Source organism: Schistocerca piceifrons, chromosome 2 (genome assembly GCF_021461385.2).
Source record: "Schistocerca piceifrons isolate TAMUIC-IGC-003096 chromosome 2, iqSchPice1.1, whole genome shotgun sequence".
Classification (NCBI taxonomy): Eukaryota; Metazoa; Arthropoda; class Insecta; order Orthoptera; family Acrididae; genus Schistocerca; species Schistocerca piceifrons.
In genome coordinates this window covers 510,185,709-510,201,120 of record NC_060139.1, presented here as the reverse complement: position 1 = coordinate 510,201,120, position 15,412 = coordinate 510,185,709, and the positions used below count along the sequence as shown (strand labels likewise).

Genomic DNA, 15,412 nt, shown 5'->3' with positions numbered 1-15,412 from the left:
TTTCTTTCAGTTACCGTCCCTACTGGTCTCTGATAGTTCCTTCTATGTAAGGAACAAGTTTCGTAGAATTATGTTGCATGGAAATGACTCATTTAGTGAAAGATACTTTCCTCCTTAAATTTTGCACACCAATGTAGTATTGTCGCCGAATAGTTTGGTATTCGCTTTATAAACTTTTTCTTTGCATAGAGAGTGCCCAGGAGGTATCGACTTGAAGAGAAAGCCACTTCCAAAAGTGAACACTCTTTCGAGTCTCAGAGTCAACAACGTGAATGTAACTGTTCTCATGTCTCATATGAGTTGTGCAAAAGTTGTATAACAAAACACTGTGACTTCGTAACTTACTGTATTTGCAAGCAATTATAAAAAAACCATGGTAACAGTGATAAATGTCCTCAGTTATTGCAATAGTCGATAGGTATGTGAGCCATATATAGAAACACAGACCGTGAGGGTATACCTTAAGGTTTAAGATTGCCACTTTACAGAAAATGGATTTATTTTATAAAATTAAACTCTGACAAAATTTTTTATTGAAAATAACAGTACACCGCATTAACTTCTAATGTAAGACGTTTGTCCATAATTGTGATCACTGCGATAAATATTCACTCGAAAATATGAAATAACTGGCATTGATAAAATTCAATAAACATCAACTCACAAAATAACGGAATTTTACCAAAGGGCAAAGAATAATTTTCCGTGGTTTTTTAAAAGTTTCTTATAGAAGTTATTAAAAATGAACGCCACATTAATCTGTAATGAATAAACAAATATGCACCTCTAGAGCATACAATATTCGGTTTCCGCGTCAAGTATATTTTCAGATGTCATTTTAGAGGTTTCTTTAAAACTATAGATCAGCTGCGGGTTTCCGCTTGGCTTGTGGATTTTAGGTTAGATTTTCACAATCCGTCGCAATAGTCCAGTATTAGTCGGCCATAATAGCGGGGGCCGTCTTCCCTACTCACCTATTCTTCACAACTGCTATACTGTATCCTGTTTGAATCGCTCGCCACGTTCATCGGAAAGTACTCCGCAGTATTCAGAGAAGAAGTCCAGGTGGGCATACTGGAACTGTATTTCTAAAGACGTGTTACAGTCACGCTTCTCATAACATGGCAACGGAACACGGAAAGGCTCCTTAAAATTTGTTACTCTTTCATGAAATGCTCGTACTGTGCCTACACGATCGAGAGTATCATAAGAAAATTGATTCCTTTTGGTAAATATATTTGCTACAGAGTTAACTATTACCTTATAAAAACAGATAAATAATTTTATGCCTATTTAACTGTCGCATCTGTTAGTTTCCCCTTTTTTCAAAAGTGACTAGTAACTTAACATTTCTAGACTTAAGAAACATTAATGATTTGATAACGTAAGCTATAAATTTGTAGTACTATTTGTTTCAGTAACGATTTTTCGTTTCAAAGTAGTTCCTTATTGATTACATTCACTCCTAGTGCTTTCATTTCTTCTGTTTAGTTAACTTTTTTCGAATTCTTCTACTCTTAACTTGCCAAAGTGCGTGCCTGATATGGCTCCTTTTCTGATGGTTATCTCTCATTATCGTTCCATAGATCACTGTAATGGTGAATTCTCGTCCTTTGCAATTTTTTGATTTCTGTTTACATATTTTAATATTGCTTTCTTTCAGTCACCGGAACCACCAGAACCATGGAGCGGCATACGAAACGCAACAAAGGAAGGCAACATAGCCCCGCAGATAGACTTCCTTATGAGAAGCAAGACGGAATATGAAGGAGATGAAGACTGTCTGTACCTAAACGTTTACACTTCAAAGGTTGGTATTGGTTCAAATGGTTCAAATGGCTCTGAGCACTATGGGACTAACTTCTGAGGTCATCAGTCCCCTAGCACTCAGAACTACTTAAACCTAACTAATCTAAGGACATCACATCCATCCAGGCCCGAGGCAGGATTCGAACCTGCGACCGTAGCGGTCGCGCGGTTCCAGGCTGTAGCGCCTAGAACCTCTCGGCCACTTCGGCGGGCCAAAGGTTGGTATTAACTGCAGTAAACAACTCTGCGTGACCACTTTTGGTATGGAGTTTGCTTGCTATGTCCTTATGCGCTTGGTCTCTATTTTATCGATTTTACATCTGACTTTATTTATCCTGCTCCTGGCTGACCCTATCCCTCCAGTCTCTTTCTTTCCCTACTACTGTGTATCGCAATGGAATCTGTAGCAGCTTTTACCCATTGTGAACTGTTTCCGAAATTTGTGATTGGAGTAACAATTAATTTAAAATATCTTGTTTCGCAACTTACATTCAATCAATCTCTCCCTATCGTTACGAAGTATTGAAAACATGTAAATCTATCTGTCTCTCTCTTCATTATAGCTCTATGCATCTACTTCATTGTTCCGTAAAGGACTCGATTTGCATCTTCCCTGTATCCACACATTCCGTATTACTCATCAACCATGTTTAAAGTCGTCGAGACTTTGTTAAGGTTTATTATTCGTTTCTTTCACCGATGTGAGGTTCTGTGAAATCATTGATGAATGACAGCGTCATTAATTCACCAGCAATAGATATGAACATCATTTTCTCAGAAGCTTACTGCAATTCGTACCTTTGCAAAATAAATTTAGTGCATATTATTTTATTGTAGCTAATTTCACAGAAAGACAGTTCTTAGAATTCCCTTGCTGTAGATGCATTTCGTGTGGAATTCTGTGAGACCCTCAATAATATACGCTGTAATGCACCCACTTGTAGCTAATAACTTTAAACGACGTTTCTCTCCACTAATTACAAACCACCGTAGCTTTCCTTTAACATTTAAGACTAAGATGACGAAGCAGTCGAACTAATTAATCTCTGTTGAGTATCATGGCTATGAGTGTAACTTTAAATACAAATAGTATACAAACTTTTTTTTCTCTAAGTACTTTAAAGGAAAAGTACTTCGTACCCCTTACCGCTAAAGCATCTTAATACTGTCGCGCTTGACCTGATGATGTTTGAGTCTTGATGATTACAGATGTACAAGTAATTTCAAGAGTGAACCGTTGAAGTATGTTGTGAGTCTATCGGTATGTTAATTGCCCCACACAACCCTGTCGCAGAAGCAACGAAAAAAACATGCCAAATTTAAAAGAATGCTAAGTCCCCAAGACTGACAGCGTTTTACGCAAGTTCGAAATTCAGCTAGAACTTCACTGTGAAATTCCTTTAGCAGTGTCCACAACGAAACTCTGTCTCGAAATCTGCCAGAAAGTCGATAGAGATTCTGATCGTATGGAAAGTACACCAGCGGCAAGACACAATCCATACCTTCACTCAGTGATAGCTACCACTCAGTGATGCAGAGTTGATTTTGGTTCTTATTATATTATGTTTTATGTTTTTATGATTTTGGCTTTTTTAGTTAAGATGCCTATAAAAGTTTTCCGTAATTGGCTGGCTCTGAGCACTATGGGACTTAACGTATATGGTCATCAGTCCCCTAGAACTTAGAACTACTTAAATCTAAGGACATTACACAACACCCAGTCATCACGAGGCAGAGAAAAATCTCTGACCCCGCCGGGATCCGAACCCGGGAACCCGGGCGCGGTTTCCATAATTCCTTCGCCAAACAAGACGAACTAAATATTCAATATTTCGGATGAAAAGCTACTGTCGCCATGAGTAACTTAGATGTAGATATCGTCACTACAGTGAATCAGCTTAAGTCACTCAATAAAGGTAATATTTCCGGTTCAGTTTGTATGACAGTCAGGTTCCTTTCGCAGTATGCTGAGACAATAGCTTCCTATTCGCAATCATATACCAACGGTCAGTCGTCGATAGATCCGTACCTAAAGACTGCAAAGTACCACACCTGACATCAGTACCAAAGAACGGAAATAGTAGTGACCCACTGAATTACAGGCCGGTATACCTAACGTCGATTGCAGTCGGATTTTCAAACATATGCAGACTTCAGATATTACGAATTACCTCAAAAAAAAAAAAAAAGATTTATTGACAAATAGCCAACACCGATTCAGGAAATATCGATCTTGTGAAACATAACTAGCTTTTAGCACTCGATCTTCACAGGTAGCCCATGAGTCGACGACAGTCCGGCTCCTCAAAGTGAACTATGTTCATTTTCCAGCATCCGTGGCTCCTCCATAGCTTCTGATGACGGAGCGAGACAGAGCAGATGTATACGCTATGGTCGGAAAAGCCAAATGCCATTTTCCTGCTACCAACGTCATTGCAGCTAGATCAAGAGAGATATAAATGCGAGCGAAGCGACTCGCAGAGTGATCCGTGATGCATGTGCATTCTGGACGGTCGCCATGCACCCTTTCCCAAGTGTCTAAAAGACGTAGTTCTTGCAATAACAGACGGAGTTCGGGACGTGTGGTGTAATTGGAGTCCTGATCTTTCTGCTGAAGCACTAAGGATGCTGTTGTCATAGCGTCGCAGGAAGAGAGGCGTGAAATCCTCTGAATAGCAGTGGAACTGCTGGTGACTCTTGTCCGTGCCAGAGCGGGCATAGATGTTTAAAATCCATATACTTTGTGTGATTATCGCCAAACCTCCGGTCGGCGATAAATACGTCAAGTCGTTAATTCTATGCCTTCTCGCACCAGTATGGCCTTACTGCTACCGCCATCATCGGCAGGAATACGTGCCAAGCATAACCTTAGAAGTCCGGAAGGTCTCCAAAAGAACTTCTTGCATAACTGCATTGTCCATATCTGACAAATTTGGCATATGATGCATCAATTGAAACTTCACTCTTGAACCGATGGTGTCGAGATTGATAGACTCAATCTGGAAGACCTGTGGCGGGTCTGCAGGCGTACGGACAGTCATTGCAATAAATGTATGTGATGGTTCGATATTTTCTGCAGTGTACATGCCGATGTCTTTCTCCACTTCAACAGAAATTTATTCCAGATTGAGATTGTCACTCTGCAACGGAGTGTGCGCTGATATGAAACTTCCTGGCAGATTAAAATTCTGTGTCGGACCGAGACTCGAACTCGGGACCTTTTCAAAGCCATGTCTCCGCAACATCCTTTCTTCCAGGAGTGGTAGTCCTGCAAGGTTCGCAAGAGAGCTTCTGTAAAGTTTGGAAGGTAGGAGACGAGGTACTGGCATAAGTAAAGCTGTGAGGACGGGGTGTGAGTCGTGCTTGGGTAGCTCAGTTGGTAGAGCACTTGGCCGCGAAAGGCAAAGGTCCCGAGTTCGAGTCTCGGTCCAGCACACAGTTTCAATCTGCCAGGTAGTTTCAGAAATTTATTAATCACAGGCCGCCGAGGCGTTGAGCGCTAGCGGAACTTCAGTCGGAGGATCTTCGTCATCATGGGTTGTGGGTGGTTTCAGGTGCTAGCATCCTCGAGAGGGTCAACGTCGGTGTTGGAGCTGGAGTGGCAGGGAAGCGTTGTTACCTCAGCGAACATCAGACTGAGCCACTTTTGACAAGGGCGCATCAGTGTCTGGTCCAGCGTCTGGGAATAGGGTGCATGTTCCCACGGCTTCTATTATCGTCTAGCTCAAGTGGGAAATCATCTGCCCGGGAGTGTGTCGCGCGGTCGTCAATCGATGTGCTCCGTCTCCTCTCGCGCTTCTTCTGCGATCGTTGTTTACATGAGTGCGCTTCCGCGTCAGACGATGGTAAAGAGTCCCGATGGTCTGGCACGAACGCTGCCTTAGGCATTATCATGGTGTCAACGTATATGTCTCCATCGGCGTTTCGTCGTCCGTCGACAAAGCAGTGGTGGCAGAAGGGGGTTGTAATGGGGGTGGGAGACTCTTCTTTCCTCTGTAGTGCATAAGTTAACTGCAGAGCGTTGCAAGGGACCATCAGAGGCAGCAATGTGGCGACATCGTTCCTGCTCGTTGCCACATATGTCATAGGTAGGGATGTCAACAAAGGTGAGAGATCGAGATTGCAGGTGGCAGTTGTGCTACCCTCTTCTTTGGACATTCGGAGCGCACATGATCTTCTTTACTGCATCCCGAGCACGTCTTCGGCTGTCCGTCGTAAATGATGACGGCTCTGCATCCTCCAATGTGTAAATAAGACGGTGTGTGTTTATTTAAAGTTATGCGGGCCTGACGCATCTCCTTTACGATCAATTACGTGCTGAACTGAGCCCATTTCACAGCACCATGTCCATGCTGTGGTCCATACAGGCGAAGTGCACTCACCATCTCTTCCGCTGGCAGTTCAAAAACGAGTTCGGAAAATCTATGTCCTGTTTCCAAGGCACCCTCGTTACTATATGAGTGGCGGAAATTGAGCCCGTTTTTAGTCTCTAGTATCCTGTCGCAGATTGCGTCGTTGAGTAGATTGACATACACAACACTGCTGACTATGGAAGAGTGTGTGTCAACCAGTTCGTATCTGAGAAAACGTTCTACTTCCAGAGCTTTTGATCGAGCAAATGCACTGTTGAAACCGAATTTCAGTGTCGGTTTTCAGTAAGAATTGGCCAATCTGCACGCGAAAAAATGCCGAAGCAAGTAGACAAACACAGAGCGCGTGCTCCCCGGCAGGAACGTCAGCTCTAACTCTGATGTGACATCATCCCTTCTGCACGATCAATGCTACGTTGCTCACAACCCTAGGTCACTGTACTTCTATGAATATGCGTGTTGTCCAAGTGTAGAGTTTGAGGGATTTTTAAGCAGCCAATGTAACCACGCTATGCCCGAGTAATCTAACACAATGACTGGCTATTCGTCGACTCTTATTCGATCCCCGCTGTTATAATTTTTTTCATTTTTTTAACACTAGAACGACGTTGATTCTAACATTCCTAAAACGGTGGAAAGGGGTCATTTTGACCCCAGATAAAACATTTTCATATTTGACTTAAACAAGTGCCTTTTCTAGTGTTTGTTAATCCATTCTTTATATCAAGCAATCACAACAATTATTTACAATTATAAATAATAATTACTAATTTATTTTGACAACAATGTATCATACTAATTTTTTGTTGCTACTGCTAATAAGTTTCTTAACTATAGATTTTAATTTATTAACTAATCATAAACCTTCTAGACACATTTAGTATCTTGTTGTTGTTGTGGTCTTCAGTCCTGAGACTGGTTTGATGCAGCTCCCATGCTACTCTATCCTGTGCAAGCTTCTTCATCTCCGAGTACTTACTGTAACCTACATCCTTCTGAATCTGCTTAGTGTATTCATCTCTTGGTCTCCCTATACGATTTTTACCTTCCACGCTGCCCTCCAATGCTTAATTTGTGATCCCTTGATGCCTCAGAACATGTCCTACCAACCGGTCGTTGCTTCTTATCAAGTTGTGCCACAAACTCCTCTTCTCCCCTAGTCTATTCAATACCTCCTCATTAGTTATGTGATCAACCCATCTAATCTTCAGCCTTCTTCTGTAGCACAACATTTCGAAAGCTTCTATTCTCTTCTTGTCCAAACTGTTAATCGTCCATGTTTCACTTCCATACATGGCTACACTCCATACAAATACTTTCAGAAACGACTTCTTGATACTCAAACCTATACTTGATGTTAACAAATTCCTCTTCTTCAAAAACGCTTTCCTTGCCATTGCCAGTCTACATTTTATATCCTCTCTACTTCGACCATCATGAGTTATTTTGCTTCCCAAATAGCAAAACTCCTTCACTACTTAAAGTGTCTCATTTCATAATCTAATTCCCTCAGCATCACCCGATTTAATTCCACTATATTCCATTACCCCCGTTTTGCTTTTGTTGATGTTCATCTTATATCTTCCTTTCAAGACACTGTCCATTCCGTTCAACTGCTCTTCCACGTCCTTTGCTGTCTCTGACAGAATTACGATGTCATCGGCGAACCTCAAACTTTTTATTTCTTCTCCATGGATACCTACTCCGAATTTTTCTTTTGTTTCCTTTACTGCTTGCTCAATATATAGGTTGAATAACATTGGGGAGAGGCTACAACCCTGTCTCACTCCCTTCCCAACCACTGCTACCCTTTCATGCCCCATGACTCTTATAACTGCCATCTGGTTTCTGTACAATTGTAAATAACCTTTCGCTCCCTGTATTTTACCCCTGAAAGAGAGTATTCCAGTCAACATTGTCAAAAGCTTTCTCTAAGTCTACAAATGCTAGAAACGTAGGTTTGTCTTTCCCTAATCTTTCTTCTGAGATAAGGCGTAAGGTCAGTATTGCCTCACGTGTTCCAACATTTCGACGGAACCCAAACTGATCTTCCCCGAGAACGGCTTCTACCAGTTTTTCCATTCGTCTGTAAAGAATTCGTGTCAGTATTTTGCTGCCGTGACTTATAACTGATAATTCTGTCATTTTCACATCTGTCAATACCTGCTTTCTTTGGGATTGGAATTATTATATTCTTCTTGAAGTCTGAGGGTATTACGCCTGTCTCATACATCTTGCTCACCAGTTGGTAGAGTTTTGTCAGGGCTGGCTCCCCCAAGACTATCAGTAGTTCTAATGGAATGTTGTCTACTCCCTGGGCCTTGTTTCGACTTTAGGTCTTTCAGTGCTCTGTTAAACTCATCACTCGGTATCATACCTCCCATTTCATCTTCATCTGCACCCTCTTCCTTTTCCATAATATTGCCCTCAAGAACATCGCCCTTGTATAGACCCTCCATAACTCCTTCCACCTTTCTGCTTTCCCTTCTTTGCTTAGAACTGTGTTTCCATCGGAGCTCTTGAGATTCATGCAAGCGGTTCTCTTTTCTCCAAAATTTTCCTGTTGGCAATCTGTCTTACCCCTAGTGATATATGCCTCTACATCCTTACATTTGTCCTCTATCCGTCCCTGCTTAGCCATTTTGCACTTCCTGTCGATCACATTTTTGAGACGTTTGTATTCCTTTTTGCCTGCTGCAGTTACTGCATTTTTTTGTTTTCTCCTTTCATCAATTAGATTCATTATTTCGTCTGTTAGCCAAGCATTTCTATAAGCCCTCGCCTATTTACCTACTTGATCCTCAGCTGCTTTCACTATTTCATCTCTCAAAGCTAGCCATACTTCTTCTACTGTATTTCTTTCCCCCATTCTTGTAAGTCGTTCCCTAATGCTCTCCCTGAAACTCTCTACAACCTCTGGTTTTGTCAGTTTATCCAGGTCCTATCTCCTCAAATTCCCACTATTTTGCAGTTTCTTCAGTTTTAATCTACAGTTTATCACCAATTGATTGTGGTCAGAGTCCACATCTGCCCCTGAAAATGTCTTACAACTTAAAACCTGGTTCCTAAATCTCTGTCTTACCATTATATAATCTATCTGAAACTTGTCAGTATCTCCCGGCTTCTTCCATGTATACAACCTTCTTTTATGATTCTTGAACCAAGTGTTAGCTATGATTAAGGTATGCTCTATGCAAAATTCTAACAGGCGGCTTCTCTTTTATTCCTTAGCCCCATTCCATATTCACCTACTACGTTTCCTTCTCTTCCTTTTCCTACTATCAAATTACAGTCACCCATGATTCTTAAATTTTCGTCTCCCTTCACAATCTATCTCATCATACATTTCATAAATCTCTTCATCATCTGCGGAGCTAGCTGGCTTATAAACTTGTACTACTGTGGTAGGCGTGGACTTAGTATCTATCTTGTGCACGATAATGCGTTCACTATGATATTTGTAGTATTTACTATTTTTTATTCATTATTAAAGTAACTCGTACATTACCGCTATTTAATTTTATATTTATACCCCTGTATTCACCTGACCAGAAGTCTTGTTCCTCCTGCCACCGGACTTCACTAAATCCCACTGTATCTAACTTTAACCTATCCATTTCCCTTTTAAAATTTTCTAACCTACCTGCCCGATTAAGGGATCTGACATTACACGCTCCGACCCGTAGAATGCCGTTTTCTTTCTCCTGATAACGACGTCCTCCTGAGTAGTCCCCGCCCGGATATCCGAATGGGGGACTACTTTACCTCCGGAATATATTACCCAAGAGGACGCCATCATCATTTAACCACACAGTAAAGCTGCATGCCATCGGAAAAAATTACAGCTGTAGTTTCCCGTTGCTTTCAGCTGTTCGCAGTACCAGCACAGCAAGGCCGCTTTGGTTAACGTTACAAGGCGAGATCAGTCAGTCATCCAGACTGTTGCCCCTGCAACTACTGAAAAGGCTGCTGCCCCTCTTCAGGAACCACACGTTTGTCTGGCCTCTCAACAGATACCACTCCGTTGTGGTTGCACCTACGGTACGGCCATCTGTATCGCTGAGGCACCCAAGCCTCCCCACCAACGAGAAGGTCCATGGTTCATGGGAGGGACCTTTAGTATATTTAGTCCATTTTACTCTCAAATGTGATTTACAGACACTTCTGTATTCATTTTCATTCAAGTCGGTTGACGCTTCTAGACGCACTTAGCACATGTGATTTCTGTTGTACGTGCACATTTTCCTCACACGGCTTTGTGGCACTTTTCACAATTTTCGCTGGTGTTGTTGCCTTTGCAGAGGCTGTTTTGGTACATCCTCCGCTTTGTAGGTGATTTCAGTCCCATATCCTCTTCCTCTGCCTTATGTTCTTGCTCTTTCGTTTCCTTGAGTTCCTTTGCCAGTTGAAGTATGAACTTCTTCCTTTCCATTTTCTTGTTCGTTACCACGCTATAGGTGATCCATGCATTTATTGCCGCCATGTCCAGTATGTTCTAGAATACATTCATTGACCATCTTCTACATGCAACCTTCGTAAGATATTAACATATCATTTGATCAACCATGCCCACCCTATTATTTGTTTCATTGTAGATTGTTACGGTTTCAGGTTTTTTCATTCCTTCCTTTCTTATTGCTAGTTCAGCATGCATCGTACTCAAAAGAATTTTCTTAGTCTTCTTTCCTTGGTATACAGTCAAGGAGCAGTCTTTGTTGCTCTATTGTGTAGTATTGTGGTGGAGTGTTTTTCAGAATTAGGCTTCCTTACTTCATCTGGGCTTTCACGGCGGATCTTGTTCTTTGAGTTTTTTAGCAACTTGAAAAGACGTAAAGAAGTTGTCTGTGGTCACATTTCTTCCTTGATTTACAAATGGCTCCATGAGACGCAGAACGACAGACTCTCCAAGTGGTTGTTTCTGTCAATGTTGTCCTCTTTGCCGAGGTATGGGAAAGCATTACGTATATACTTTGTCGTTCCTCAACAACCAACCAGAATTTGAGACCATAATTGTATGGTTTGTTGGAGATGAGTTGAGTAAAGTTGCATCTTGCTTTGTTTGGTAATAGTTGCTCGTCAATGGTTATATTTTCACCAGGCCAGGAAGCGCGAATACTATTTTCAATGAACTTTCCCCAAATTTCAGATACAAGAGCGAATTTGTTGGCTGCCAGGCGCTCATCCCGTGTTGTTTTTTCATCAAAATCGATAAATCTGAGGAGCTCCTGAAATCTGTCCCTTTGCATAAAGACCTTAATAAAAGTAGGCCCGCTAGAGTGCGACCAGAGATCAGCCTGAGACATACATTTTGTGCACAATACACCCCGAACATTAATTATGGCTATCAGTTTCTCCAGTTCCTCAAGTGACACAGTCCAGTCATTGTTTTTTAGTACTTTTCGAGCATTTCATTCTGTGTATGTCTTCATCAGAAATAAGACGGAAGGCACTGATGACAGAGCTGTCTACTCGTTGGCAAGCATTAGTAGTTGGGCCTCCTCTCTCCTTGAGAACATTCCCAGCTGACCGCCTTCAAGAAGATGAATAATTTCCAATCTCCCGCACGGTTCCATCCCCTGCAATCATCTTTGTAGACGCTAACAACTGTACCTGCTGTGGTGAAAGAGGTGATGACTGACGTATATCGGCATCTGAATCCTCTTCCACTAATCGCCCGACGTTCAGAACGTCTTCATCTTCACTTGTGACAGGTACATAATCATCATATTCATCAGTGAAGTCAATTCCGATTCAACTTCGGAATTCTGCAAGAGATGTAACACTTCTTCATTTGAAAGTCCACTACTGACCATACATGTTCGAAAACGTGTTTCACGGACAAAGACTGCCTGAGTGACACAACATAAGCTGTGGCAGACTGAAATGTACGCGTGCCAAGTTGCAACATTGAGCAGCAACTGTTCTGCGTTACTGCTCACTGTTGCCATTGTATTGTTAGATAATTTGCATATATTCAAAAGATAAATCCCAGCGGGGTGAAATTGACCCCTTCCGCCGTTCTAGGTATAAAATTCAAATGGTTCAAATGGCTCTGAGCACTATGGGACATAACATATGAGGTCATCGGTCCCACAGAACTTAGAACTACTTAAACCTAACTAACCTAAGAACATCACACACATCCATGCTTGAGGCTGGATTCGAACCTGCGACCGTAGCGGTCGCGCGGTTCCAGACTGAAACGCCTGGAATCGCTAGGCCATACCGGCCGGCGAAGAAAATTAAAACATTTTGTAAATACTAAATCATATTCAAAAAGACGAGAAAAAATTAGAAAGTCATATAATTTCAGTAATGAAGGAAATATATTGGATATGAAACTGAACGAGAAAAGTATGTCAGGGGTAATTTTGACCCCTTCCGCCATTCTAGTGTTTTTATTTATTTTTATTTACACGTCAAGTTCCGTAGGACCAAATTGGGGAGCAAATCTCCAAGGTCATGGAACGTGCCACCACATGAAATTACAATACAAAAGTAAACCACAGGCCATTAAAAGTGCTATACTAAGAAGAAATGCAGATGATAAACGGGTATTCATTGGTCAAACATAATATACTAGAACTGGCACGTGATTACATGTTCACGCAATTTCGGTGCCGAGATCCTGAGAAATCAGTACCCAGAACAACCACCTCTGGCCGTAACAACGGCCTTGATACGGCTGGGCATTGAGTCAAACAGAGCTTGGATGGCGTGTATAGGTACAGCTGCCCATGCAGCTTCAACACGATACCACAGTTCATTAAGTGTAGTGACTGGCGTATTGTGACGGGCCAGTTCCTTGGCCACCATTGACTAGACGTTTTCACTTGGTGAGAGATCTGGAGAATGTGCTGGCCAGGGCAGCAGTGGAACGTTTTCTGTATCCAGAAAGGCCCATCATACAGGACCTGCAACATCTGGTCGTGCATTATCCTGCTGAAATATACGGTTTCGCATGGATCGAATTAAGGGTAGAGCCACGGATGGTAACACATCTGAAATGTAACGTCCACTGTTCAAAGAGCCGTCAATGCGAACAAGAGATGACCGAGACATGTAACCAATGCCACCCCATACCATCACGCAGGGTGATAAGCCAGTATGGCGATGACGAATACACGAAAATGCCTTTTTGCATTCGTGCACCCAGGTTCGTCGTTGAGTACACCATCGCAGGCGCTCCTGTCTGTGATGCAGCGTCAAGGGTAACCGCAGCCATGGTCTCCGAGCTGTTAGTCCATGCTGCTGCAAATGCCGATAAGATGCTGTCATCTCGACTGCTAGTGATACGAGGCCGTTGGGGTCCACCACGACGTTCCGTATTACCCTCCTGAACCCACCGATTCCATATTCTGCTAACAGTCATTGGATCTCGACCAACGCGAGCAGCAATGTCGCGATACGATAAACCGCGATAGGCGCAATCGCGATAGGCTACAATCCGACCATTATCAATGTCGGAAACGTGATGGTACGCATTTCTCCTCCTTACATGAGGCATCACATCAACGTTTCACTAGGCAACGCAGCCGGCCGAAGTGGCCGTGCGGTTAAAGGCGCTGCAGTCTGGAACCGCAAGACCGCTACGGTCGCAGGTTCGCATCCTGCCTCGGGAATGGATGTTTGTGATGTCCTTAGGTTAGTTAGGTTTAAGTAGTTCTAAGTTCTAGGGGACTAATGACCTCAGCAGTTGAGTCCCATAGTGCTCAGAGCCATTTGAACTAGGCAACGCCGGTCAACTGCTGTCTGTGTATGAGAAATCGGTTGGAAACTTTCCTCTTGTCAGGACGTTGTAGGTGTTGCCACCGGCGTCGACCTTGTGTGAATGTTCAGAAATGCTTATCATTTGCATATCACAGCATCTTCTTCCTGTTGGTTAGATTTCGCGTCTGTAGCACATCATCTTCGTGGTGTAGCAATTTTAATCGCCTGTAGTGTAATAACAGATAAAAATAAATGTTCGTGAACCTGAAAAATGTCAGTCCATAAGTTTAAGTAAACGCTATCAGCAGTACAATAAGAATCAGCTTAATTTTTCAAGGAACTCCTCGACAGAATGGAAGGAATGACCCATGAGGAGACTCTTCAGTTTCCATTTGAAAGCGCGTGGATTACTGCCAAGATTTTTGATTTCGAGTGGCAGCTTATTGAAAATGGATGCAGCAGTATACTGCCACCCTTTTGGTACAAGATGTAAGGAAGTCCGATCCAAATGGAGGTTTGATTTCTGCAGAGTATTAACCGAGTTAAAGCTGCTTATTCTTGGAAATAAACTAATATTGGTAACAAGAAACGACTATAAGGAATATAGATATTGAGAGGCCAATGTCAAAATACCCAGACTCGTGAAGGTCGACAAGAGGTTCGTGAACTCACACCACTTATTGCCCGAACCGTCAGTTTCTGAGCCAAAAATATCCTTGTAGAATAGGAAGAGTTACCCCAAGAAATAATTCCATACGACATAAGCGAATTAAAATAAGCAAAGTAGACTAATTTTCGTGTCGAAGTATCACTCACTTTTGATACAGTTCGAATAGTAAAAATGGTGTATTAAGTCTTTGAACAAGATCCTGAACGTGGGCTTTCCACGACAGCTTACTATCTACTAGAACACCTAAAAATTTGAACTGTTCGGTTTCACTAATCATATGCCCGTTCTGTGAAATTAAAAGGTCAGGTTTTGCTGAAATGTGTGTTAGAAACTGTAAAAACTGAGTCTTACCGTGATTTAACGTTAGTTTATTTTCTAGAACTGAGGTCATGTACTGCACTATTCGAAACAGAGCCAATGTTGCACACAACATCCTTTACTACCAAGGTAGCGTCATCAGCAAACATAAATATTTTAGAGTTACCTGTAATGCTAGAGGGCATATCATTTATATAAATAAGGAACAGGAGCAGCCCCAATACTGATCCCTGGGTCACCCCCCACTTGACAGTACCCCACTCAGATCCCACATCACAGCCGTTGTCAACATTGTGAATAATGACCTTTTGCTGCCTGTTGCTAAAGTAAGAGGTGGACCAATTGTGAGCTACTCCCTGTATTCCATAATGGTCCAACTTCTGGAGCAGTATTCTCTGATCAACACAATCAAATGCCTTAGTTAAATCAAAAATACGACAAGCGTTCGAAACTTTTTGTTTAGCCTATCCAGTACCTCACAGAGAAAAGGGAATATAGCATTTTCAGTTATTAAACGACTTCTCAAGCCGAACTG

The 15,412-nt window shown here is 42.1% G+C and overlaps 1 protein-coding gene across 1 annotated transcript in view; it reads left to right on the top strand.

Annotated features, from left to right (window-relative positions):
- The window catches only part of LOC124775521 (juvenile hormone esterase-like), a 33,698-nt gene that overhangs the window by 12,773 nt on the left and 5,513 nt on the right, over nt 1-15,412 (top strand). Inside the window, exon 2 of the mRNA XM_047250353.1 lies at nt 1,664-1,810. Within this exon, the coding sequence (XP_047106309.1) occupies nt 1,664-1,810 (147 nt within the window). The remainder of the gene's footprint in view (nt 1-1,663; nt 1,811-15,412) is intronic.